This window comes from Eumetopias jubatus, unplaced genomic scaffold, assembly GCF_037043125.1.
Source record: "Eumetopias jubatus isolate StellerSeaLion01/CBP00866 unplaced genomic scaffold, mEumJub1_p1.0 scaffold_14, whole genome shotgun sequence".
Classification (NCBI taxonomy): domain Eukaryota; kingdom Metazoa; phylum Chordata; class Mammalia; order Carnivora; family Otariidae; genus Eumetopias; species Eumetopias jubatus.
The window spans coordinates 100,861,989-100,887,445 of record NW_028274820.1 but is presented as its reverse complement, the minus strand read 5'-3'; the positions used below and the strand labels follow the sequence as shown (position 1 = coordinate 100,887,445).

At 44.3% G+C, this 25,457-nt stretch overlaps 1 protein-coding gene across 1 annotated transcript in view; it reads right to left on the bottom strand.

Moving 5' to 3' along the window:
* The window catches only part of CNTNAP2 (contactin associated protein 2), a 1,403,550-nt gene that overhangs the window by 201,076 nt on the left and 1,177,017 nt on the right, over positions 1-25,457 (bottom strand). Inside the window, exon 17 of the mRNA XM_088018399.1 lies at positions 8,730-8,948. Within this exon, the coding sequence (XP_087874525.1) occupies positions 8,730-8,948 (219 nt within the window). The remainder of the gene's footprint in view (positions 1-8,729; positions 8,949-25,457) is intronic.

Sequence of the window (25,457 nt, the reverse complement as noted above, 5' to 3'; positions counted from 1 at the left end):
CCATGGCTGTGGTTTCCAACCACGCCATGACGCCGTCTCTCTGGCTGGGGGAGAACCAGGGGAGGGGTTATGAGGGTCGAGGGAGAACCTCTTTGCATCAGGGTCCTAGCTAGCATCTCAGCTATTGCCAGACAGGCAGGGCCTCCACTTGAAAGAAGGAGACTGAAAACTATATTTAGGGCCTACACTGCTCTGAGATACTAGCTTTCATAATATTCTGAGACTCTGTCTCCTCTCTCGCTCTCTTTTTTTTTTTTGGCTTCTGTCATCCTTGATTTCAGTCTGTGGTACCCAGTGAAAAAGGTACTTCCAAAGATGGCAACATGACTATTAACTCAGAGAAGTAACAAACACTATACCATTCGCTTACTCAGCAAATATTCACGGGGCACCCACTGCAGCATTATTCTAGGTCTCTGTTGTCATGTAGCCTATCTTCTAGGGTAAGGACACAAAAAGAAATGAAAATATCACAAGTTCTAAGGAGAATGTAAAATGGGAAGTGACTGGTGACATCAGGTTGAGTCGTCAGAGAAGGCCTCCCTGAGAAGGTAGCTGAAGCTGAGGCATGAAGGACAAGAAGGAGCTGGCCTTTTCGGTGTCTGCGGAGGTATTTCAGGCAGAAAGAATAGCCAGTGCAAATGCTCTAGAGCAGGAATAAGCCTGGTGTGTCCGTGGCACATACCAAGACTGTGCAGACCAGCTACAAGACTTGCTGCAATGGTCCAAGCAAGAAACAACCATGGCTTTGACTCGGGTAGGACTTGTGCTAATGGAGAGCAGCGGACCCATCTCAGGCACAGTCTGGAGGTGGAATCACAGGACTTACTACTGATGGGCAGTGATGAGGGAAAGAGAAGAATCGAGGGTAATTCCAAATTTTGGGCTCAAGCAAAAATGGGTAGGTGGCGATGTCATTTACTGAGATGGGAAGTTTGGGGGAAGAACAGGTTTGGGGTAGGCATTAAGAGCCTGCCATGTTTTCTCTGAGATGACCAGTAGACATCCAAGCTGAGATACTAAGGAGACAGTTGGATCAATGGAAGCAGAATGCCTGAGAGAAGTGAAGCCTGGAGATTTCGATTTAAGAGCCATTGGTCCAGAGATAGTATTGGATGCCACCGGACTGGATAAGATCACCTGGGGAAATGGATGGGTGGAGAAGAGAGGAAGGTTCTGTGACGCTTCAACATCTAGGTCATGGAGAGGAAGAGAACTCACAGGAGAGACTAAGTCATGGCAAGCAAAAGGCGGGAGGAAAAGCGGGTGAGTACACTGCCACGGAACCCAAGAGCAGAAAGTATCTCAAGAAGGACAGTGGGTGGGATGCTGCCGTGAAACCTTGCCTTGTAGGCTTAATGAGGTTGAAAGTAGCAAAAAGTTTCAAGCTTGTTTTTCAGAGAACTGCTTCCTCCTAATCAGTTGCCGTGTCTTTCAGTCCCCACTAACAAACCTACTAGCCGTCTCTGCAGAAACCCTGGACTCACAGTCAGGCAATATGGTTCCAGCCTGTGAACAAGCAAAGCCCTGCTTTCCTTACCTGAGATAATGAGCCCAAGACCCCGTCCCATTCATCCTGGCTCTTGAGGCATGCCCATAGCTCCTTCTCTTTGTCCTAAGATTACCTCTTGACGTCGTTAGAGTTGGTCATTAGTTAGGTTCTAACAGGATACCTAGAGGCCAACTATGGGGAAAGTCAGAAGCCTGTCCTGGCAGCATCTCCACAAGAAGCCAGATCAAACCAGGCAGGTCAAAGATAGCAAGTGCCATGACCGGAAGCCCCTGACCAAATCAGGAAGAAAAGGCACAAAACTGTTGCCAAGAAATCCCCACCCCAAGTAATGAATATTCCACTCCCTAGTTAACAATTGTCAATAAAAGACAGAAACCCAAGGCGCCCAGCTCTCTCCTCGGAGCTCTCCTGCTCTCACATCGTGGGAGCATACTTTCACTTTATTAAACTTTACCACTTGTGTTGCTGGTCCGCTGTGTTGGGTGTCTGTCCTTGAATTCTTTCTCGTGACAAGACCAAGAGCCTTTGGTGACATCTTTGGGATGGTCTGGGGCAAGGCCTCAGGGCTCGGGGTCTTCCCAGTTCACCAGGCAAGAGTCAGGGGCTGAATTTTACCTCATTCTTTTTTTTTTTTTTTTTAAAGATTTTATTTGTTTATTTGTCAGAGAGAGAGAGAGCAAGAAAGCACAAGCAGGGGGAGCGGCAGGCAGAGGGAGAAGCAGGCTTCCCGCTGAGCAAGGAGCCTGATGTGGGACTTGATCTCAGGATGCTGGGATCACGACCCCAGCCGAAGGCAGACACCCAACCGACTGAGCCTCCCAGGCATCCCTGCCTCATTCTGACGTTAAGTCTCCACCCCAAGCTGAACACAGGATGTATGTCATACATGAGTGACATGTATGTCACTCAGTGTACATGCCCCATCTTTCCTCATGAATAGTCCTAAATTACCCTGCCCTTTCCATCAATGTGTGTGTAATCTCAACCCCTCCGATTATAAAAACGTGTTCCCTCCCCCTCTGGGGAGGTGGATTTGAGGCTTGTCTCCTCATGTCTCCTCATTTGGCCTCCTCTTGAAGAAACTCTTTCCTTGCTGCCAACTTGATGTCTCCGTGGTTGGCTTTGCTTTGCATCGGGCAGATGGACTTGGGTTCAGTTACACTGGGAGATCATGGACGGAAGATCAGAATTCTGGACGTTCTCTAGGCATCCGTGGGTTCTAGGGAGATCTGTGTTGACTTTGACAACCCTTACAAAGTGTTTACCAAAGTAAGTAAAAAAGAAAAAACAGCTTATTTTTGTATCACGAAGACTCTCAAGTAAGGCGGCTCATTCCCCACCAAGACTGCTTCTGCTTCTCTTCTTAATCCTAAAGCTTTGTGTCTGTGTCTGCTTGTTGTCCTCCATCTGCCTTGATCTTTTGCGTTTTGACTTTGTAATGCACAGAATACTTGCCAGGGCCAACTAAGGCTAGGCCTGACCCCCTCATCTCCTACTCTAGACTCCATAACTGAGAGCAGTGTTTCCTCATGGGGGCCCTGCTGCCCTCTGAGGCGCATGCACAAGTCTTTGTTGGGATGGATTCCCCTGTGCATCTCGGGAATTCTGCCTGCAGCCTGTTGCTGGAGGTAGCAACTCCAAAGCCACCACGCTTTTCCAGATACCTGGTGGGCCCCATCATCACCCCAGATGAGAATCACTGGTATAGACTGACCAAGATGGCCGCAGCGTTCCCCTCAGCTTGACTCAACACTCCACTGGTTTCTTCCTGACCCTGGACCCCTGACTTCCCTCTTCTTAAAACATTTACTTAAGAAAACCGGTAATTGTAAATTCTTTGCCTTCCCCTTTGAGATGTAAATCTTTTCACAAGAGTCTTTTTGCCAGTTTTACAACCCAGGATTGTCTTTCTGGGGACCCAGGAGTCATCTCTTTGAAATGTAAACTTCAAGGGAGCTACTACTTCCAGTATCTCTCAGTTTCTGAGGGGAGCATGGGCCCCTCACTCTCGAGCTGTAAAACCACCTCCTGCCCTGAAGATAGGAGAAAGTGTACTTTTCCTCTGGGTAAAGTTGTTAGCAAAAACAGATAGCCTATGATCTCTCCTACCCTAGCTCTGAGAAACGTGCCTTGTGTATTTTACCACAATTAAAAAACAACACACGAAAAACAGCCCCCTTCCACTGTTTCGGGGGAGTTGAGCTCCGACTGAGCTGCGGCCGGTGTCCCCTCTGCAGTAACCTCGAGTGACATCTTCCTTGCCTGTTTAACGCGGGTGTCATTTTGGCTTTGACAAGATGAACTGTTCGGGGCTGGGTCTCCGGAATCAGACTGCGAGGGATCAAACCCCGGCTCTGTCTCTTACCAGCTGCACGACTTTGGGCTGTGAACTAATCTTTAGCTTTAGTTTCTTCACTGTGACAATAAAGCAGAAACCAGTAATACTATTTACTTTAGAAGAGGTGAACAAAGCATGTGGCACACTTGACCTTGAAGTGTAGCCCAGGATGTGTCAGCCAGCACTCGTGTTGTTGCTACTGAGGCAGGTTTGCAGGAAACAGGAACAAGCAGCATATTTTCTGTGTTTTCATTCCTGCTCTTTGGACTGTACATTTTTTTACTCTAAACTTTTTGGATACTAGAAAGAACCATTCTGTTCACATACAGATTTGGGTGCACTTTCTGCCTGGAATTCCATTTTTCTCCCTGGCAGACCACAAATGCTGATTTTCTCTTTGCTCTCCCAGTGATACTGCGTTTCAGATGGCACTGGAATGATCCACTCACGATTCTGGAATACAGAGGGGGTGAGGACCAGCTGACCAAACAAGCTATATCATGGAGTTTGGGGAAGTTGGGCTGTTTTATGGGGCCGCTAGCGAAGCGGAGCTCAGACAATGAGCATAGCGCTCTGTCCTCATTCACTTCTAAATCCATTTAAGAAACCTCACCTCGTCCATGAACTCAAGTGGCAGCTCAGGAGGTGTTTCCTGACAGACAAAGTGCTAGAGGAACAGGAGCCTGCAGGCTCTGCTGCCCTGGTTTGCTGAGTCCTGAGGGCAGCGCTCCTGCTTTAGTCTCCAGCCAGGCAGACATTCTGCAGAGCACAGAAGATCCTGAAGGAACGAGCAAGAATTTTCAGCTCCTTTGGGGCTACATCTTGCACAGAAGCGATGGCCTCCTTTAACCGCCAGAGAGATTTCAAAAGAGGTCAGGGTCGAGTGAGTTGAGCCTGGGCATTTGTCATTAGTCAGGGTTCTCAGAGAGCCACTTAGGAGACTGAATCTTCCCGAACCTTCCGAAGCAGCCTCCTGCTCTCCCAAATTCTGACCTCCTCCTGTCAAGCACAGTTTCATGCTCTCACCCGTGCCTGGCTTGCTGCAAATGCACTCCTCCACCAGCCACCTGCCTTGAATAGCCCGCCTGGCTCTCTGCGATGGCTTACCCTCGCCAGCTCCCTGACCATGCCCTGGGCTGGCCGTCGGCTGCAGGCTGATGGCCCAGCAGCCGCCCCGCCCCCTCCTAGCCCTGACACCGTGGCTGCAGCTGCCAGGGCCCCCAGCTCCCCGGATGTCTCTATGCCAAAGAGGACTCTGGCTCGGTCCAGCCTGGCATTGCTCAGGCCTAGATAATGACCCTGAGCATGTTTGCTCTTCTCCGCCTCCTAAGAAAAAAGAGGGCCCTTTGGCTGCCATGGGGGATGGAGGTCTGAGCACCTGGGCTGGTCGAAGCTACAGATCACCATGTGGTTTAAGTGTCTCTGCTGGGCCATCCCAGAAGCTCATCATATGCTAGTTGCTCATGTTGGATCAAAAGCATGAGAAAATTTCCTGCGTTTTGCAGACAAATATCAGCAACTGCTTCTTTCTTCCCACGTCACTTTTCACGTTTAAGTTTGTTACTTTTTGACTAAAGCAGAATCATAGCAGTAATAATAATTCTCACAGTAATGAGAATTACTGCCTAAACTAAACACCTGTGTGTTCATCCTCTTTCGAAGACAGCTTTTAATTATATTCTAGATGAAGAGCGAGGGGGACTGTTCTTCTCACTGTTTCTTCAGTTACTTTGAGAAAGGAGGCACGAGCCTGTCCTTCCCTTAGAGCCCACTCGGTGTGCAAAGCCCAGAAGGACTTCCAGTCTGTTTCCGCCTCTCCTTTCTAGAACGGAGAAGGAGCTCTTGGGCAACTCTGCCGTATGTCTCAGCTGTGACGCTGACACCCGTGTTTTCACGTGGCCGCTTGCTGGCTCCTGGGCAGACTGAGAACATGCTGGGGCCCCTGCTTGCTTCTCCTGCCCTGGGGCCCCTGCGGCAGGTCAGCAGGCGGGGAGCTGCAGCCTGATTTTGGATGTCAAGGGGCATTCGTGCAGGGGAACTTTCCTTCAGGGTGTGTGGGTTTAAAGGGATCACAGATCGGGTCAGTGCTTTAGGGCCGAAGGAACGAGCTGGCTGGAAGTAGGTTCTGTAGGGGGCGGTGAGGGTTACACGGAGGACGAAAGCTAAGGGAGTGAAGGTAAGAGCAAAGATCAAGAAGTAACTCATACTTCATGAGTCTGACTTCATGCCAGGCGTTCTCCAGAGCGCTCCTCCTGGACGGATTCGGTCCACCCTGAGACGCAGGAACGGCCTCCCTATCTAACACGGCCGTATTGAGTAATAACCTGCCGGTGGTCCCTCAGCGGGTTAGTGGCAGACATGGGATTCAAAGCCCACGTTAACCACACGACACCGGGAAGGATGACCGCTCGGCAGCTGAGGCCGCTTTAACCCGTCTCGAGACACGTGATCCCAAACGGCTGAAGGTGGACGACATTCTGGAGACCAACAAACCCAGCTCCTTTATTAGAAGAAACAGGAGACTCAAGGGGGAAAGGGATGACACTTGGTCAGGACAGAGCTTCCTACGAGAGCGGGAGTCAGAACAGTCTTGGGATCGCTGACTCCGGGATTTCATAGCTGCTGAACTGATTTTCTTTCTGGAAATAAGCCCCCCTCCCCACCACCCGTGGAGAGGACGTTTGTCGCAGAACAATATTTTTCACACTGGTGCACAACAGCTCGTGTCTGGGAGATGCGCATCACCCCACCCGTGAGCCGACAGGAAATTAGAAACGGGGACGTGGACCTCCTCGCGTTCATCAAGTGAAAAGCGGCTGCTGACTCATCATGGCAGCCCCCTGTTCCGAAGCTTCCTTCCCAGGTCACCAGTGGTTTCCTAATTGCTAAATTCAAAGAACATTTTTTTTCTAGCCTGATTTTACACACGGCACTTGATATTAGTTGGCAATAACAAACACACAGAATTTCATGGAACTCTCTCCTCCTGTGACACCCTCTCCTAAATTCTTCCATGCTTATTCCCTCCCATCCCCTTCAGTCTTCTTCCTGACATGCTCTGTTTCTGCCCGTCTCTCCAATTTAATTGTTCTGTCGAATTCTCACCTCGGTCCTCTACTGCTCTCTTCCTCTAAGCTGTTCTTGTTTAAACAAATCAGAATTCTTCCGAAGACCATAACAAATGCTCCCCCCCTCTCTCTTTCCATTTACAACTTTATTTGGTCTCCAAATTTTCTGGAGACAGCTATAGTCTGTGGAAAGAAAGGGACAGAAAGAAAGCTGGACCTCTATACCCAGGGACAAGCTTAGAAAAATAAGAAACTCAGGTCAGTTAGGGTCACCTGTTATGATGAAAACCAGGTAGAATTTAACCAGCATGCTTGAGATGGACAGGGCTGAGGAAAACAAAACTTGTCCTAAGTCATCTGGACAAGATGGATCGATAAAGCAAAATTTGCTCACAATATGCAACAGGAATCAGCGGACCTGATAATTAATAAAAAAATAATTTTAAAAGTAATGCATAATTTTGAGAACTAAAACGTTGAGGGCAGGATTTGGAAGGGCCTGGGTTCTAGTTGGGGACGAGGAGTATTTTATTTCAAAACCGTTGACTCTTTCACGGCCCCTGATGACATAGCTTGTTAACAAGTCAGTCTTACTTCCAAAGCTAACTAAGTTAACACGTTTGTAGTCTGCCCGCATTGCACCGAAGGAGCTGACATCCAATTTTACTGTTCTTTTTGTGACTTTCTAATGTTCTTAAAGCATTCCAACACAATTATGAAAGACACCGTGGGGCTCTGGCCCTTGTTAAAATTGGCAGACCCTCAGTGAGGCTCTACCATGGGGTGACAGGTGGTAGGACTATGAGCAGCAAGCAGGTCACATCTGGTTTTGCTTGGTCTGGGACGGCCACAGTTGACTGACTTGATCAATTAACCCCCAGAAACTCAGAGAGGGGGTCTAAGGTGGCACATAGCCAGAAAGTCCTTCAGACTTGCTCTCTTGTCATTCAACAGAGGAAAAATGGCTAATTCCCTAAAACGTCAGTGTTCTGGAAAACAAAATTTAATATTTCATCGTGGAAACAGGTATTGATTTGAAATAACATTAGCTTCAGCTGGAATATATCAAAAGCAAAGACCAAACTGAGGCTAGATTGACTTCTTGCAAAGGATGCTTAACTTCTGCTCTGTTTAAATTTCTCAGTGTTGATCTCTTTCTCCTGTAAAGATAGTATGTGGGGAGGAGTTCACATCCTTCTCTGCCAAGAACCTTGAGGATGAGCAGAAAAAGGAATAACAGATTTCTCGTTATCATTTCAAGCAAACCTGAACTTAGGGAACTCATTTCTTTCTCTTTCTTTCTGCACAGATCGGAGACCTCAGCGATAACCCAGCCTCCCCTCTGATTTTGTAGCTGAGGACCTCGAGCTCCGGAAAGCAGAGAGCAGAGCCAGATTTAGGTTTCCTAAGTCATCTTCCTTGTTTCATTCCGTCTTGATGGAGACTACACGAAGCCTAGACTCTTACTTTTGGAAGGACCGCTATCAAAACATTCCAGAGACTTTGATTTTTTCCATTGTCAAGGTTATTAAAACCAACGGGTGTCGGGGGCAGACGGGGCACCTGCGTGGCTTAGTCGTACGCATCGCCTCTTGGTTTTGGCTCAGGTCATGGTCTCAGGGTCTTGGGATCGAGCCCCGTGTCCCCACGTTGGGCTCTGTGCTCAGTGGGGAGTCTGCTGGAGATTCTCTCTCCCTCTGCCCCTCCCCCCACTCACGCACACATGGTCTCTCTCTAAATAAATAAAATCTTAAAACAACAACAACAACAACAATAACAACAAAGTCACAAAGGCCTTTCTATTACTCACCAACAAACAACTGGCTGTAGAGCTCCAGGCGCGTGTGACCCTCTGTGGGTGCCTTGCGGATCTGCTGGGGCAGCCGATCCACCTGTAAGCTGGCTTGCTTGACATTCCTCTCCGCGGTGACCCGGTGCCATTGGTCATCATTGAGAGGGGAGGGCGACCTCACCACAATCTCCACCGGCCCATTTCCGACATCAAACGAAAAGGACACTTCGGTGGCAGCTGGAGGAGCAGAAAGCGTGAGAGGCACATGAGTATTTTCCTCCCAGATAACCAAATAGCAGTGATTTCTAGAGGAAAAACAAAGCTGGGAGAGAGAAATAATCTAAGCCTATCATTTGCTACAAAAGTTCATGGCAAAATCACTTGAGGAAGGATAAAACATCAATCCGCTTTAACCATATTTCCTCCGACGAGAGGGAAATAGATGCGGCTCGGGGACGGGGAATACATTTATTTTCTTACTCAATCTTTAGAAGCTTATCAAGAGGCAAGAGGTTACCATCATTGACTCTTTCCAGATAAGCAAACCCAGACCTGGAGAAGTTAAGCACGTGCAGAGTGTCTTACGTTTGGTGAGCAGTGGAGCTAGGACCATAACCCAGGCTTGTCAGGCTTCCGAGCCCCTGATCTGTTGATTACACACGATGTAACTCTTCAGTAGCTCCCAAGGCAGTGACCTGCTCCTGGAGAGCTTTCTGGAACACCCATGTCCAGCTCCATCTGCAGGGGTTCTGGCTCGGTTGGTCTGGCATAGAGCACTGGTATTTTTAAAAAGCTCCTTGGAAAATATTAATATATAGCTAGAGTTGAGAGCTACTGCTTTGGGAGAGCTTACAAAACTGTATTTCATTAATGTAGTCCTTGCGGTTCCTGTTGAAAGCTAGGGAGCTGTGAGCATTGAGGCAATGAAGGTGACCTGCATCTTTTTTGGGCCACTGTGGCTATCCACAAGGTAGCTCAAGATTCCCGCACAGCAACCCCTTTCCTGAACCATTTGCTGTGCAGTTCGGTCATTCCCCATCTGGAAGGCCGGCTGGATCCTTCTCACAACCTACCCTCCAACACTGACCACAAATCATTCTTTTTTCATAGATCTGCTCAAAGTCCGTAATAAATCACCTTTCAACAAGAGAAAAATGGATTAGGGTGGTTTGCTTTGGCAGCTTTGGCTGTAAGTAGCTTTCCTACTTCACATTTTAGGTTTTAATTTCCTCAGTGACCACCTAACACTTTATAAACATGCTTTTTGAATGTGTATTTTTCTTGTGATTGGCAGGAGAGGCAGCTGAGTGGGAAAGCGGCACCCAGGTCCCCAGCTCCTTTGGCTTGCTGAGTTCTTTTCGACATTAAAGACGCGGCACGCGAGTGGATTTCCTAACTTTGCTTATAAAGAGATTCAGTCCCTTTATCTATCCACTCAGCCTTCTGACTAATCTCTAAGCAGTTTAATTAAATATCTGTCATTTTTTCCCAGGCTAATGGAAAATTCAGCTTCTTTGGACTGGTACCATTTTGAGATGGTGTCGCAAGCAATCAAACTTCTAATTTGAAAACTGCAGTGGGCCAGATTCTCTCAGGACCTAGACTGTTCCCTGCCTCTAGGTCAGGTTCCTCTGAAAGCTGCATTAACTTTATTAAGCTACAGGGATTTTAGACGCAGAGTTCAATTTAATCAACCTAATTGTACCAAGGAATTTTGATCCTTTATGTCGTTAGAAAGAGAACTTTAATTTTAACACCTGTGGTGAATCTACATGGACTCCGGTGAAGTAGCTCCTCTATATTAGGGGCTCATGCCTCCAGGGGTCACTGTGACTCAGTGGAGGCCAGTGACCTTCATGAAGGTTTCTCTGGAAATAATCAGAATGCAGGCCAACGATCGTATGACTCACGGACTGAATGATCTTTCCCTGTATTTCCGGCAGAGTCAGTGGGGAAAAGTAGCCTCCAGTGTTAAGACTGAATCTGTTGTGTTCTTGTAGTGGTATGTTTTAGCAGATGCATTTTAAAATGTAAGTTGTCAGAAGAGCAAGAGCACAAAGTTTCCCGAGCTAAGTAGGAAAGATTGTTTCATTTTAAAGGCATCAACAACCATCAGGGCAATAGAATTTAGGGATAAATTGAGTTTAACCCTAAGGTTTGACTTGGAGGGGTAAATGCTGCTCTAATTTCTTCTCCTCCTCTCTTCCTGCTATGATGGATTTTTGTCCAGGTCTTTAAATTGTCACCATTTGGAGAAACTCCGAGTACCAACGGTTAATGAGGAAATGTCCACACTCTTTTCTCTGCTTCTCACACTAGATCCCGTGTTTCTCCCTCTGGTCCGTGGTCTTCTTAACATCAACACTTCACTCCAGACAAGGCAAAGACGTCTCCAGGATCCTGCTGTAGCTCAGTCCCCTCACCAGTTGGGCGCAGTAAGAGGCACTCAAGGTCAAAGGCCTCTGAAAGCAGATTCCTCCTTAAAGGGCCTCTACTCAGGCTCTGGTGTAGAAATATTAACATTTTTCATACATCCCTTCTCTGGCTTCCTGAGGAAGGGGCTGCAGGCCCCGCGTGAGTGCAAAGAAAAGGGCTCCTTTTTTTTTTTTTCAGTCATTCAATGTCAGCTCCCCTCACTTTGCTAAGGGATGTCTTTGAGGATCCATCTCCCAGTCAAACGGCAAGTGTGTTTTAAAAGCTTCTAAAGTTCAGTTTGTGGCTGATTGCTCTTGCTCTTCTGGGTGAGAGGAGCTGACATTTTAAAAGAGATAATTACAGAGAGAGTCAGGGAGCGAATAAAAGGGAGGCAGCATCAAAGACACCAGACCAATGACACTGTCCTTACTTAATGTGAGTGTCTCCAGTTGGAGGCTGCAGAGTTGCCCTGTTTCTGCCACTAAGACAGGAATTTCTTACATGCTGAAAGCAATCTTATTTCCAGAAATATGTATTTGAGGATGGGATGGGATGTATCGGGTGTGCCTCAGGGGAAAGAAGGCTGTAGCAAACACAGATGGTTGTCTTTCTATTAGTGTCAAGAACTGGGAAGTGTCCGAGATTTTACCCACTCGGATAAACTAACAACATAGTCTCCCATGGTTTCCTGGGTGCTGGCGGAAGGCAGAAGCCTCCTGGGTCCGAGACAAAAGACACATTGTCCACAGCACAGCAGGCGGTATGGGCTTCATGTCCACACTGATTTCTCTTGTCCCCCAAGTTCCATGGGGGGGGCATGTGGAGCAGCCCAGATGGATGACGCATATGCAGGGCGTTTGTGTCACTGCTGAGGGACCTGAACCTTAACCCCACTCTTTCAAAGGGGCGGCTAGACAACCAGCTCAATTTTTTGCCCTGAGGAGAGACATTAGCTTTATAATCCTGGTCAGGAAAGAAATCTACCTCTATGTTCCAAGACTGTGTGCTGTCCTCTCATCCTTAGGAAGGTCTGAACAAAGCTACTGATGCCTCTTGCTCAGAAGACAAGCAGAAATTGGGGAGACCCATGGGAAATGCTCCTCCAATAGATAGCCAGAGTTCTCCTTTCCAGTTTTGTCCAGGAATCTCTGTCCTGCCCCAGAATCGTACACTTCAGGTATGGATGGCCCTGCCCCAGACCCAGAAAATGAATCTGGATTTGTCTAAGTCGAATTTGGCAATCTCACTCTCCTTGCCAGTAACCCACTTATGATGGGACGTATCATTCCCTCCTGGCTAACAGGGTATGAGGAGAGTCTTTAGGGTTCTTTTGGGACAAATTTCTTAGCTCAGAGGAGAAGAGACAGTCAGCCCCTTTATACCCCTTCATCTTGGGTGGAGGTTGTGGTTCCTGTTGTTGCTGGGGCCATCTTGTAATCAGACCTGCTGAGAAGAACAGGGAGGACAATGGCATAAACCTGGGCCTTTGGTGATGTTGGTCAGCTCTTAAGTTATTCCCAGAGCCACTCAACACTTCTCATGTGAGACATCCACCATTGTTTGAGCCATTTTTATTACAGCTGAAAGCATGTTCCCTGTTATAGGGAATAGTTTGGGAATCAGTAGATTCGACTCTAGTTGTAGCTTTGCCTTTTCACATTTTGGGTCTCAGTTGATTGGTGTCTAAAATGATAGTTTTCCAAGACTTTCTGTGGCCAAAATGTGTTTGAAAACACTGAACTAGACAATCTCGAAGATCCCTTCGCATGGCGACATTCTGTGATCTAATTTGCAAGAGATTCTAAGAGAACTAATGAAATGAAATACAGCTAGTCTTGCTGATAATTTTAGATATTGAATCCTTACAGGGCGAAAAGAGATTACGTGAAAAGAGAAATGCTCAAGGTGGCATATTGGCCTCAGAGAAGAGGCTAGATGGAGGAAATGCCCTTTGGATCCGTCTGGTTCACCACTCCATCCGAGGGACTGAAAACAGTCAATGGGAAAGAACCACACACAGCTCTCGGTCCGGCCCCTTTCCAGGTCCAGCAGGCGGCGCTATTCGCTCTCATTCTAACTCAACACAAGTTTTCTTCAAAAAATCACCTCCAGGATTCAGGTACTGAGTGACAAATTTAACAACTGGCCAGAATAACAGACTTTTGGTCTCCGAGTTCTCTCAGCAGGTGAGGTAACATTTAGACATGCGGTCACTCAATATGGAACGGGTAAAGGGAAAAGGCAAGGCCGGGTATGCACAGTGAGCTTGCTGAGCCGATGCGCTAATGCTGTTGCAGTTTTGATAATGATTTGTTTTTTTCCATCTTAAAATGAAGCTTAAAGATTGGTAGGGTTATTCTGCACAAACTCTCATTTGACCCGTACAGTGAAACCGGTAATAGGCAGGCCAGATATTTTAGCCTCATTCTACAGTCGAGAATGTTCTGGATATATTTTCTTCTTCTTTTTTTTTTTTTTTTTTTAGGAAGGAAGGGCTAAGTGGACATCAGGAGACCAAAGGATTTATGCACCATGAGAGGGTCGTGAGAAGGGGAAGGTAGATGGCAAATAAGGTCCCTGCGAGAATCAGACAGGTGAGGAAAAGAGGGAAGAAGTAAAGGGACTATCTCTGCTCTTACCTAAGGCCGGGTGCTCCATCTATAGCCTCCCCTTTCTTCTACAACAACCAATCATTTGCTCTCTACTGGATCACTCCTACATGAACATCTTAGCAGCCGCCACCACTATAAAACACTTCTCTTGACCTTATTTCTATTTCTCGGCTCTCTTTAGTTGCCACATTCCTTGAAAGAGCTTCCTGCAGTCTCTGTATCTGCTTCTGCTCCTCTTAGTCTTTCTTTAACCTCATCACCTAAGGCTTCCTTGTCCACTCGATTCCTGCCCCAGGGCCTTAGCACTTACTGTTACCCAAATAACTCTGTGTCTGCTTTACCCAAATAACTCTATGTCTGCTCTTTTACCCTTCTGCTCACATGTCATCATATTAGAAATTCCTTCCCTAAACCTTCCAATTTAAATAGTGAATCCCTCTCTCAGCTTCCTTTTCTCCTTTCTCCTGATAAAATTTTTTTTTTTTTTTTTTTTTTTTTTTACCTACGTAGCATGTATTGTATCACCATCTGGCACAATATACATGTGCTCCTGGCCTCACTAAAGCAGAGGCATTTTCTGTTTTGTTCATTTTTGTTAGATCCTCAGCACCTAGAACAATGCCTGCCACAGAGTAGGCACAATTTGTGAATAAATGAATGGATGAATAGAAATGCTCCTGCCAGTGAGGCCAAACTATTATAATATAGATACTCTGAGCAAGGAAACCCACATATTTTCCTAAGGCAAACCATAATTTCGGTGACAGGCATACATAAGGAATGGTGACTTAGATTCCACAAGCATCTGCCCTGAGAGCATAAAGTAAGAATGTGTATCTTCTCACTCTAGGATCAGGATACATTAGTGACATCAGCTTGAAAAAAACTATGCTAAAGGTTGTTTCCAAATATATGACGTTTGAGAATCAAAAGCTTATCCAGGATAAACTCAGCAGTGCCATCAGAAGCATATTCCAAAGGCCTCCTATCACAGAGACTCTCATTCAGTAAGTTGGGAGAGGACCTTGGAGTCTGCATTTTGCTAACGCCAGGTGTCCCTGAAGAAAATGGTCCTGGAATTCCGCTTTGATCACCAAGTGCCATTCTAGCAGCAAGGTCCCAAGAATGGAAGCTTATTTCCTTCGCCATCCAAAGAAAGATGTTCAAAACTGTACAGTAAAGAGTTTAACTTTGCTTCAAGAGCAGTCCCCACACAGTCCCTAGCTTTGGGAGAGCAGTATCTAAACCCTTGAAATGCTGTGCCTGCTAGGAGTGTCTTTGTTTGCCCGAGAGTCATGCTGGATTGTGTAACGATGAGATTTAGCGTGGGGGCTGGCCAACGATGTGGTGGAGGGGGGAGCTGTGGTGCACACAGTTCACCCCCTGGAGGGGCTGGAGACGAAGGCCAGTCATGCGGGCGGTCAACCATTCCTACGGATTGGAGCCCGGATAAAGATTCTGAACACCGAGGCTCAGAGGAGCTGCCCCGGTTGTCAGTACCCCACACGTCTGTCACAGTCAGTGCCAGGGAAGTGACATGTCCCTGACTCTGCAGGAAGAGCACACCCGGAAACCCAGCCTCTGGCACCTCTCGAGGTCCCTGCCCTGTGTGCGCCTTCTCCCACCTGAGTCGAAGCTCTCCTCTTTCCCTGTGATAACAATAACCCCAAGCACAGCAGCCTTCCGCGGGGTCCAAGAGTCTTCTAGAAGCTGTGGGATTGAAGGTGGGTTTGATGACCCCCTGAAGATGCAGTGGGTGTCAGAGGTGTGTGCGGCCCCACACGGCCTGTGGTCCTTCTACACAGGTCTCCCCCTGTGCAGGGGGATTCTCGGCAAAAACCAAACACCCACTTCAGTTTCGAAGTACGTGATTGAGCCCAATCATGTAGGGCTGGAGGACTTCTGAGAATGGATTCTAACTTCCGCGCTCGCCTTCACAGCCCAGAAAGGGAACCGAGTCTGTGAGATGCTGACATCCAGTTATAATTAAGCACAGAGCGTTGGTTTTTCTAACCAATACTGCACTGCCTTTCATATTGTGAAGGAAATTAAAAAAAATAACCTATTTTTTCTTTGTAATAGTCATAGTGTGTGAATAGAGAAATTTTTAGAGCCAAATATGCATATTCACACCCTAAAACTCGATGTTAAACACATCTGAAAATGAACACTGAGAAGGAAAGTTTATTTGAAGTCTTTTGGAAATTCTTCAAGGAAATGCCTGGAGCTTAAGAATCAATGTTATGAACTCATTTTAGAACCTCTGGTATCTTGATAACCTCTTGAGTATGAGAAATACTTCTCTTTATGTATGTTGGCCTTTAAACTTTTTATTACGGTTAAAAAATAACTTCACAAACAAAGACCTCCGCAGAGAAAAGGAAGTAAAAGGGAGTTACCATTGGCCATGCAAGAAACGGAGCGCTGTCTTTAAAATGCAAAGTCTTTCTAATTTTAGTTTTCTCCATGGCTTTAATTGTCTTCTGAGAATAACTTCTTGAGTATTAATGGACCTACATGACTGAAAAAGGAAAAAGACAAAAATCTTTCCAAACTGACATGTGGCATGAAACAGGACCTGTCCTTAGCAAGGGACACGTCGAAAGGTTTTAAATACCCTCGTGTTTGGAACCAGTGGAGACCTGTGTGCTGGGCAGAGAGTGCCCCGTTTGGAAGAAGAGATGAAAGTCCCAGATGGTGACTATGGGGGATAGCGTATTTGTGATAAAAGGAAATGTAGAAGCTGCTTTGTAGAAACTGTGAAATTGGATGCCTGTGGAGTCTCCAGAGATGGAGAGGAACGTCAAAGGAGCTTTTCTCTTGACCACAGCCAGATTGTGTGGCAAAAGGAGAAACATGCACTGAAGGAAGTGTGCTCCGGTGGAGGACCAGGGGTAATTTATGGGATTGGTTTCGGGTGATGTCAGAGAGAGCAGGCTCATTGGGATGTACAGCTTTGGAGAGTTCAAGGAGAATGGACTTGGGGATGTGAGGTTCAAAGGAGGAAATACGACCGCATGCTGAAACAGCGAGAATCGGAAAACAGACAACAGGTGTAAACTTGAACCACACTGGAGCTTAAAAGGAGACAACATACCAGTCGGTTAGGGAACTGGGGCTTCTAAATGGCCGAGTGGTGGATGGCTCTGCCCACGTGGACACTGATAATGAGGAAAAGCCACCGACCCCAGGAGGAGAGGATGAGCCTGTGGAGGGGGTCTGCTGGTGAGATCGGCGAATACGTCGGATTTCCGGGTGCCACGGACTGAGTGGCAGCCCAGGCTTTAGGTCTTAGCACAAGCACTGTTTGTCTCTCTCTCTTTTGTGGCAAATTATTTCCTATCCAGCATACCCTTTCAATGCCCCATTGGCATGACTTCAGATGAAATCTAATAAAAAGAAAAGTGCCAAATAAATATTCTACATCTACATGCCATGGACACAGAATGTAAAAAGAGATTTATTCTGTTTTCCATGACAACACCAGATGCACCTCAACTACAGTGTAGTTGCAGTATCGGGCACAGAGTGGAGAAAAGGGGAAACCGCGCCACAGACTAACAGAGACTTTAAATGAGAATGCTGAGAGATAGGAAAGAATATGAGAACCACTGACTGACTATATAACAAGCTTTCTGAAAGTGTGAAAAGCTTCTCTCAAAGTTCCTTGGAATCTCTGCAAGAGATGCACGGCTGACTTAAATTATCTTGTTCATTTTCTCTAGCTACGATGACTTAAATTTGTTCATTACCTTCTATGTGGTAGGAATATTAGAAATGAGGAATACTAGGGTTGAATATTAAAAATACAGGACCTCAGAGAAATGTCTCAGATAAATGCTCCATCAATATTGTAGAAGGGTTAATACACCTGAAGTCATATATTTCCACCTCCAAAAAATGACCAGAAGTCACTTCATGGTGTACCTTATGACTGCACCACGAAATTTCTGCTTGAACCAAGCATTGCTCTGGAAATGGATTAGGTTAAATAATAATAGCGATTCATCATATGGTATGCTTCCTTTTCCCTTATTTCTGATTATAATAGCTGAAAACACAACTTTCCTGATTATACTGTGTAAATAAATCTTTTGTCTCCCTCAATCTGCACAGAGAAAACCTGTGAGAACCCTTTTTTAGGGCCAGTTTGTACAAAGTTCAAACAACCACGTTTACTTTTTTCATGATTTGCTGAACTAATGGAACATGGTTTCTCTCTCGAGTAGCTCCATTGAGGGAACAGCTGCAGGGAGGTTTGAACTGCGGATCAGCCTCTGCCTAAGACTGGTTTCACGTACCCTCAGTAAGGTGGACAAGGTGTTGGAAGGTGTATGGAACAAGCTTGGGAACACGGTCGTCCACCAGGACCACTGTCCCACTGGTCATATCCTTGTGTGGCTTTCCCAAATGAGGTCTTTCATTTTCATACGGGCCTGCCCTGCTGCCTCATGCTGTGGTATGTGAGCGAGCCCTAGACACACTTAAAGTATGGAGTGTGCTATCATGTGGGATGATGGGTCTGAGGACTCACAACAGGAAGCCAGGTAGATCAGAATGTGAGAAAAATCTAACTTTTAAAAGTTAAGCCCAACAATAAAGGATCATTGGTTAAATGAAGCACTTGGCAACTGAGACACTGTTCCCCAATCTTTTTATAACCCATGTTCCCATTTGTTGACGTAATAATCTAATCATCATCTCCAGATGCTGATGTGCCCAGATATGGGAGGCTGGTGGAGAATAAAACAAATTCCTGAATGTCTCAGATAAATGCCCCACCAGCCAACAGTTGTGTTTTTTTTTTAAGATTTATTTATATATTTCAGAGAGAGACAGAGTGGGAGTGTGTGAGTTGGGGGAGGGGCAGAAGGAGAGAATCTTAAGCAGACTCCCTGCTAATTGCCCAGCTCGACACGGGGCTCGATCTCATGATCCACGAGATCATGACCTGAGCCAAACCAAGAGCTGGATGCTTAACTGACTGAGCCACCCAGGCTCCCTCCCAACAATAATTTTTTTGTGCATTACATTCTGTAGGTTGTAGAACAAAAACAATAGTTTTTTTGTTTTGTTTTGTTAGTATAAAATAATGGTTTTTCAAAGTACGCGTGCTGTCTTAGAGATTCTGATATAGTATCTGTCCTCAGCTGAAAAAAGAAGTCACTGTTGTGGAGTTTAAAAAAAAGAAAAAAACTGACATGAAAATCTGCTTCTAAAGTATCATTACATGAAACAAGTGGGTTTTAAACAGTATGCACCATATGATCTTATTTTTGTAAAAAATCACATGTAAGTGCATAGAAAAATGTTTAGAAATGTGCACACCAAAAGAGTATTGTTAAGTGTACTAGAATATGAGATTATAGCTGATTTTTTTTGGTTTATTCTTTCTGCTTCCCTGGATTTTTAAATCATTTAACAATAAACCAACAATATTTGTGTAATTTTTAAAAGCCACAATCTGATAATTTCCACTTCTTTAACAAAGATTGGTGACATTTTAAGCAACTCTATTCTATAATTTTAACAAGTGTTTAATCAGAGAGATTAATCAAAATGCAAAGAAAGGGATTTCATTTAAATATAGAGAATTCGAGGGAATTTAAAAGTGGACCAAAACATTCCTCCTTAGTTCTTTACTGTTTTCAAGATACCTGAGAAGATTAGAAAAGAGAGAGAGTCTGGTCAAACTGTACCATAAAATAATTTTGAACAAGGTGCGAATTTTTTTCCTATTAAAAATGGCTAAAAATAAGGGCATGCTATTTTTCAAAGTAAAATCCTCACAGGTCTGAAGTGCCCACATGTTCCAATGTTTAAACTAATGTATACAGGAATCGGAATGCAAGATGAGCATAATTCAGTGTTATAATTACACTTGACAGATATACACTGTTTCTATTATGCATTGGCTCTGGTTGCACTTACCCAGAAAGACCCTGCAGAATACTAAATACCAACCACTCTCCATGAGAAGTCATTTGGCCTTCTCATCAGTTCTCATCACAGGAATCAAATTCAGAGATGCAGAAAAACAAATTTGATCGTTTTAGCACTATTTGCAAAAGCAAGTAAAATGAGTCATTTCCCAAGAGGCGTTGGGTCCAGCTAGCTTTCTTTTGTCAAACTCCTAACACAGATATGTGGGTGGGTCATTACTCTAATGAAAAATGTCTTTTAACTGGTCCCTGGGCTTTCACTATATTCTTTTTAATTCCTCAAATGCTCCCTGATCTTCCTCCTCTCCTTGCTTTCGCCTGTGCTACTTACTCTCTGGAGAAATGCCTTTATCTCATTTGTTTGCCTGTCTTCCTCCAAGGCAGATCCAATGCCGCATCTTCTGGAACCTGCCTCGATCTCTTTAGGCAAGGTGAAAGCTGACTCCTTTTCACTGGGAGCTGTGGCAGACTGCCAACTTTTCACGAGAAGTTTATGTTTTCCTTTCAATAGTCACCCCCGAGAAGCTGCCACGCATCCAGGAATTCATTTTCCAGTCCCTAGAAAGCTAGGTGGAGCCACGTGACCAGTTACCACCAATGGAATGAGAGTGGGAGAATGTGTCACCTCTGGGCCCGTGTGGATACGGAGGCAAGGCTTCTCCACCTTCCCTTTCTCCGTCTGCCAGCTGGACTTAGTAAAGCCAAGGCTCCAGGAGATGGTGGGGCCACAGCACAAAAGGAGCCTTGAGCTCAAGTCACCGTGTGCAAGAACTTCATGGAGCAGAACATGCGTGCTAGACCACTATACAGTCACCGAAACCTGGGGTGTTACTCATTACAGCAGCTTAACTTATTCCTACATATGAACATCTCTTATTCCTGAATCACTTACTTAGGAGGTTAAAAAGTTAACCAAAGGGTCTTCTCCATCAGACCAATGGAACTTTGAAGGGATGACTTACTATAGTTTCAACATCCATCTCTCTATCAGAACACTGTAACATATAAAAAAAATATGGGTTGTAGTATTATATTTGAATGAATTATTGGAATTCTGTAATTGCTAGACCTATGACATTTTAGAGCAAACAGAAGGGCTAGGAGCCATCTGGGAGCCTAGACTGACTCCTCGAAGTGCCTGTGAATGTCGGAGCCACCTCCTTTGCTCAACCCACCAAGGTGAGTCCCATGGAAAGGAGAGGCAGAACTGCGCTTTGCCTATCAGAAAGGCAAACAAACTCTTGTTCTCTGGGGAGGTTTGTCAAGGACAAGCTCAACTTTGAGAAACATGGGAAGAAATTTCCTTTGTTCTGCAACATTTCTGATCTACATTGAACGGACTCCAAAACCTACAACCCAGACCTCGAGCTGACACGTACAGGTTTCTTTTTCAGCCACACTTAGAAAACAAACAAACCACAAAAGTCTTTATGGTTAGCCATGGAATCTGAGTGCCATTTACAAGGCCCTATCTATAAGAAAGTGTATTCCAAGGTTCCGAAGAGCCTGCTCAGAAACTCCTATACCACAGTCCTATGTAAATCAGGAAGACATGGGGAAAAAAGTAAAACATAAACATTATAGAGATAGAAACGAGTCTTTTCCTAAAGTGTTTAAGAAGAGTATATTTCAGCTATGACCCTCGTCCTATATGAGATTTCATGGAAGCCTTTATGTTTCTCTTTGTCTTCTCAAAGTTCCTATCTTGATCTCTGTTAAAAGTTATCTTGTAATTTGAGCAAAATATGTCTTTAAAAAGAGAACTCCCTGAAATCTTCATTTGTAAAAAACTGTTTTTGTACGGTTTTTCCAGCTGACATCCAGTTGTCCTGTGTTCAGTCACCTGGTTTTAACTTAGGTGTTCGATGACTTGCAAAACCCTAGCATTGTTATGCTTACCGTTGTCTTTGGCCCTTTGAGATATGTCTGGTTTTGAGCTATTTCAAGTAATCTTCCCCAGTTACTCACTATATTTAAATAAAGCTCTGCTCCCTGATTTATTGCATCTTCTTCTTCTTTTAAGCAGCTTTGAATTAATTGGTCCCAAGTGTCATCCTTCGTTGAATCAATTCGCCAGCATTAGTAACATGTGCTAACTGATGATGGCACCAACTTTGTCTCCTTGAGACATTTGTTTCTATGAAAATAGAGAGCCTGTAGAGATACTGTTCTCTTCTAAAATGGCAGAAGTAAGGTCTCTAATCCTATGATAACTCCATGTAGAGATTTGTACTTTTCTCACTAATCCCGGTGTTTATTACTGAGGAATAATAGCACACTTTTCCTCCCATCTCAGCCTCACACCAGGATGCATGAATCCAAGCCTCTTTAATCAATTCTCTTAGAATGCCTGTTGTCTTCCAGCTGGTCATAGGCAGGCTGATTCCAGTAGTTGGTCTTTTCGACACTTTCACATGCCATCTTTTTGAAAGAAAAGATTTTGTGTCCTACCACACACAGTAAATAGTACAGAACACATTAGGATTATAGAAAGCGAGATAGAAGAAGAAACATTCTATCAGCAAAAATATTTCTATGAAACTGTAGCATTCTTCTATAGGAATGACACCCACCATATATACTCTCTTCAGACAAACACTATATATAAAGAGCTCTTTAATAAGGATGTCTATGTAATTTTCCAAGCAGGGCATGGAATTGTCTTGTAGAAATTTCAATATTTTTAGAAAAATGAAAGACTTCTATGATATGTATGTTTTATATTTTAAATCAAGTTGTAGTAAAAAAAATTATTTGTGTGGGCAGGATTTCAATGGGGGAGGGGAGAGACAATTCCAGAACAGGCAAAGACACAGTGGGTCATAAGAAAGTTTGGGTGGAGACCAGAGAATGTCAGTAGGTGGGGGATGGGGGGGGCTGCTAAAGCGAAGCACGTGATACTGGTGGGTGAGGGGCAAAGTTCGTAGGTAAAGAAGACTGAAAAATTAGGTTAAAGCCTGGAATCATTTGCCAAGCTTAAGTACTTGAACTTTGCATTGTAATGCAGTGACAAACCATCACGGTGTGTAAGAGAAGGAATGATAGGGCAGATCTGTAGAAATCTGTCCTCACCCCGGGGAGGGTGGATGTCAGGAAGGAGGGAAGGAGGTGAGGGAGAATAATTATAAGGTTGTTTGAATCAAGAATCCAAGGCATTTCAGCTAAAGGAGCCGTCATGGGGGATAAAGAGAAGTTTGAGAAGACTTCATTATCTTTTCATTTTTGTTTCATTCATCTTTTTCCAACTAGTTGGAATTGATGCTTTCTCTGGGACTGTTCTGGTATGATGACATACCATCAGGAACGTCAGAATAACATTTCTCTATATTAAAAATAGAGTGTTCTATCAAGATAAACAGTCTATCTAGTGTGGGGACATCAGTGAAACATTAAATATGACTTTCATCTTTCTAACCTGGGTCATGAAGAAAGTGGTGATGACATTAATTAAGATGGGGAGCACAGGAGAGGGCTCTTGGGTGAAGATGACGGATTTTCATTTTGACATACTGAGCTTGAGGTACCTATGGGTGATTCTGATGGATCCTTAACTAGAATTTACAAGTAGGGGTCCATGATTTTAGGAAATCTCCTAACTACATGTAGTTGAAGTGTGTGGGCAGGCTGGAATTTACTGGAAGCAGGTATCATTTGTTCTGATATAACCCTCCTCCTCCCAGCATCTTTAGGAGAACTGAGAGCCACAGCATGGAGAGTTAAGACGATGCTTTCGTATGAGTTCACTTAGAATGGGAGGTGGCAAGCCACGGGTGAGGCTGACGGCCTCCAGCAGGTTTACGGGATTGTTGATGCTGGAAGAGCCCTTAAAGGTGGTCCAGCTTGCCCTTCTTATTTTCCCAGGGAATGTGATGACATCTGGGTAGGTAAAGCAACTTCGATCTTTCTAGATCTAGATGCTTTCTAGACAGACCGATGGTCTGTCAGCCTAGAATCCTGGTCTTTATTTCTCTTGTTGAAAAACTGTTTTTATTAATTTTTTTGGTCATTCAATCATTCCAGATTTTCTCACAGCAGGATTTTTTCTTTTTCCATTAAAGTATAATTTATAGAAAGTAAAATGTGCAAGTCTTAAGTGTTCAGTTGAGTAAATTTTTACATATATGATCACTCCTTAGATCAAGATATAGAACATTTCCACCGGTGCAGAAGGTTCCTTTGAGCCCCCTTCCAGTCAATACTCCCAATCCCCAGAGATGGCCACTGTTCTGACTTCTAGCTCTGTGGATTACTGTGGTCTGTTTTTGAATGTCACATAAAAAGAAACCAGTATGTGTTGTACTATATGTGCAATGTACTGTGAGGGAATCTTGTCTCTTAACATTTACTTACTATTTATTGTCCTAAAATGCCTTTGACTATGTAAATAGGCTGGGGGCTAAAACGGAGATTCTAAGGGCACAGGGGCGTGCAGTGAGGTCCTCAGGAGCCTGTGCTCTGGAGTCCACCTGATTTTCAGAGCAGAAGTTGAGTCCCAGCCGAGGGGCAAGTTATCTTTTTGGGTGTGGCCAGTAACACCCAAGGTAACTGGTAATTTTTTGTATCAGGAGGACATCCTCCTCTAAAGTCTACCCTTATAACTCTAGGGCACCTTCGCCGTGTATTCAAATGACTGTCCCTTCAGGGAGATGGGCAAAGAAATCTGAGTAAATTTAATCTGACTCTGTTATTTACTAATCATTTGTGTATCTCCTAATACTTCAAATGCAAACAGCGAATACATTGCATAGCTTTAATGTAGCACAAATTTCATCTCTAAACTGTTTCTCTGAACTTTTTTCTTTTTGGTCTATAATAGAAATTTAAAAACTACATCAGAAGCTAGAGAAATTTTTTTAATTAAAAAATCACAATAATGTTCAGGTTTTTAATTTTTTCTGATCTATTTTTTTTCCTTAGGTATTTTTTCCTTATGTATTTTAATGACCAAGTCAGAATCATTCTTTAGATCCCAAACCTTTAATACAAACTGAACTCATAGCTAGACTTGCAAAGTAGTAGAATCACTAAAATTCTTCCTAAATCTATGTTGATAACCCAGGTTGGTTTAGATAATTAAAAGAAAATTAATACAAATTAATTAGGTGCTAACACCTGATTTGTATTAATAAAAACTCACAATATATATAAAAGGGAAAAAAAACCCTAAATAGCATCCCCATGGCAAAACAGGCCAGCTAAGTGGAGTCAGACATTTCTCATGTTTATATAAATGAAGATCTTTAATGTAAAAGTTGTTCCAGTGCTGAAATAGTGGAAGATAAATTGCTGTTAGTTTATTTCTTCTGATTCATCGGTTTCTACATATTGCAGAATATTTTCTCTCTGACTTTCTTGAGCATGTGTACTGCAGAAGACTGCATCTTGGAAAATGAAAGTTTTTCCTTAATACCTTTTCCTAAGATTAGCAGGACATTAGACTGCTGCCTCCACATTTTTGTGGAGATATTTCTGCTAAATGTAAATATTTTCTCCAAGCCATCCTGATATCTGAAAAAGCTCAAACTTGGTGAATATAGGAGCTTATTCTAATCTATTACAACAGTTTCTGGTTGCTTTTCCTGACTGTTTCCTAGTCAGTGAACACATCCTTCAAAAATTTTCCATCGTGTCAAAAAAAATTATTTTTTCCCACCGTGTCCTCTGAAACCTTTTTTAAATTTTTGAGCAAAAATAAAAACTTAACTTGTAACTATCAGAGGTGATGGATGTTACCTAGACTTATAGCGGTGATCATTTTGTAATATATAAAAATACTG